Genomic DNA, 2,177 nt, shown 5'->3' on the forward strand with positions numbered 1-2,177 from the left:
AGCTGCTCTTAATGTTCTTCATGTGATTTGCTCCAAAGCTTCACGGTTCACAACATAAACCATTGAGTGCAGTTATGTACAAGAAGATAGAAACTTGTATCTTTAACAAACATGTAAAACAAGAACTTCTGATATTCTTTAACTTATCTTCATATTTGTTTTTACAAACCTTAACAATTTGTATATTTTGCAGAGTAATTCAACAGTTATTCCGTTGGAAACTAATATTTTTACTTAGACTGGTCATCACTATGATCGTGTTACTATGGAGCTAAACTGATGATGTCATGTTTTTATGTTTTACTTTACCGAACTTGCAGTTTGGTAAAAAGCAGAAATAGTCCATGTTTTGAGTTCTGAATGTAAAAACTATGTTCACTCTCAGTTTTCGAGACCAGCGTTTTACATCGTACATTTCCAAGTGCATATAAATTCCTGCAGCACTGCAGCATCTTTGTATTGTACCGCAGCCCCCCCGCCTCTCCCTCCCTCCCTTTATCTCCTCTGTCACTAAACCAAACCTGTAATGTATTTCCAGGGAACACTTTCCCTCCTCATTTACATTCTTGTTTACTTTATTTTCTTGCTTCTGCTTGTTCAGGTCTCTTGGTCCAATGCAGTTTTTTAAAGTCTTCAGTTTTTTTTTTATTTATAAAATCTGTTTCCTTAATGGCTGCTGTTCTTGGATTTGATCCCCAAATCACCTTTTTTTGTCTTGTGATCATCTGAAAGGATGTGTGATCAAAGCTCAGGTTTTCCTCCCATCTACATTTAAAATGTGCAGTACAGATGAGTCTCCTCTGGACGCTCCCTCCTCCTAACAGGGGGAGGCGCTCATGTGCACGTGGGTGTGATAGTGAGGGGGAGACACGGGGGGTGGCGGCATGGTCATGGGAAGAGCTTGACCCTGAGGGTGTGAGGGGTGCGACCTGGGCAGGGTGTGCGTGGAGGGGTATCCGGCAGCCTGTGGGGGCATCTGGTAGCTGCCTGCCGAGGAGGAAGCAGAGGGGGGACTGATATGCCCGCCCACTTGGAGGGTGGTCTTTGGAGGCGCCGGCGGCGTCTGGTTGAGCTGAATGGAGATGTCGCTGGAGAGCTCCGAGGTGCTGCGGCCTCGCTTCGGTGGGGGCCAGGAGGATTCTGGGTGCAGGTACTGGCCACTGTAGTCGCTACCCTCGGACAGGCGGGGGCGGTAGATGGTGGGGTGGGGGCGGTACATCTCCTCTTCTGCGTATCTTTTCATGAACAGATAGACGGACAGCACACCAGCTCCCTGTGAATGAGAAAAACAGCAAAGCAACATTAGAGAAAGTTCAAATATATGAGTGTTGTGGGTCTGTGAACACTTAATGTTATGTAAAAAAATAATTTATTGTCCGTGTTTACAGCATGTAAACATTCATAAAATAATGTTTACAAGACATTTTTCAGACTGTAGTAGTTTGAAGTTGATAGAATTCTACTTTGATTTTGGGGACATTCAGACTAGCTGTTAGCTCATCAGACTGGTCAGAATTAAACAAATATCTACAACAGGTAAGATACTGATTGTTCAGAGCTTTTCCACAGAACTACACTTCAAAAGATCTAAACTGGGAGATCTGCTGAAGATGAAAAACTGCTGATTATTTTCTGGTAGTTTCATTATAATCCATTCACCAGATTATGAGATATTTTGTTAAAAGACACAAACGAACATTTGTACATAGGCAAATATGATATCACCCACATTTCATGTCAAAAAGGGTGATCATAATATGTGCCAAATAACTGTGTTAAAATAAAACAATTTTTGCTTCATTATAAAAAATAAAATTTATAATAATATATTGAAATGTTATTTAAGAGAGCTTAAGAACGATTTGATTACTTTTGTTCTTATTGTTAGCAGTTTATCAAAGGGAATATAATACAATTTGTTATAAAAATCTTGTGCTGAATGAATGGATTGAACAGTGAATAAAAGTGAGAAAAACATTCTAAAAGTTTGTGTGTTTAATTTCATATTTTTACATATTTTGCAATATTGTTTGTGGGTTTGCAAGTGGGGCCACCAGACATAAGCTGATGCTGTCTGCGAGGCCATGGCATGAAAACTCACACTGGCTACCCTAATTTTCTACTCACACACACACACACACACACACACACACACACACACACACACACACACACAC

At 40.6% G+C, this 2,177-nt stretch overlaps 1 protein-coding gene across 1 annotated transcript in view; it reads right to left on the reverse strand.

The window, feature by feature from the left end:
• Positions 1 to 498: 498 nt before the first annotated feature.
• The window catches only part of cacng7b (calcium channel, voltage-dependent, gamma subunit 7b), a 20,294-nt gene continuing 18,615 nt past the window's right edge, over positions 499 to 2,177 (reverse strand). Inside the window, exon 6 of the mRNA XM_014012672.1 lies at positions 499 to 1,273. Within this exon, the coding sequence (XP_013868126.1) occupies positions 818 to 1,273 (456 nt within the window). The 3' untranslated portion in view covers positions 499 to 817. The remainder of the gene's footprint in view (positions 1,274 to 2,177) is intronic.

Source organism: Austrofundulus limnaeus, unplaced genomic scaffold (assembly GCF_001266775.1).
Source record: "Austrofundulus limnaeus strain Quisiro unplaced genomic scaffold, Austrofundulus_limnaeus-1.0 Scaffold93, whole genome shotgun sequence".
Classification (NCBI taxonomy): domain Eukaryota; kingdom Metazoa; phylum Chordata; class Actinopteri; order Cyprinodontiformes; family Rivulidae; genus Austrofundulus; species Austrofundulus limnaeus.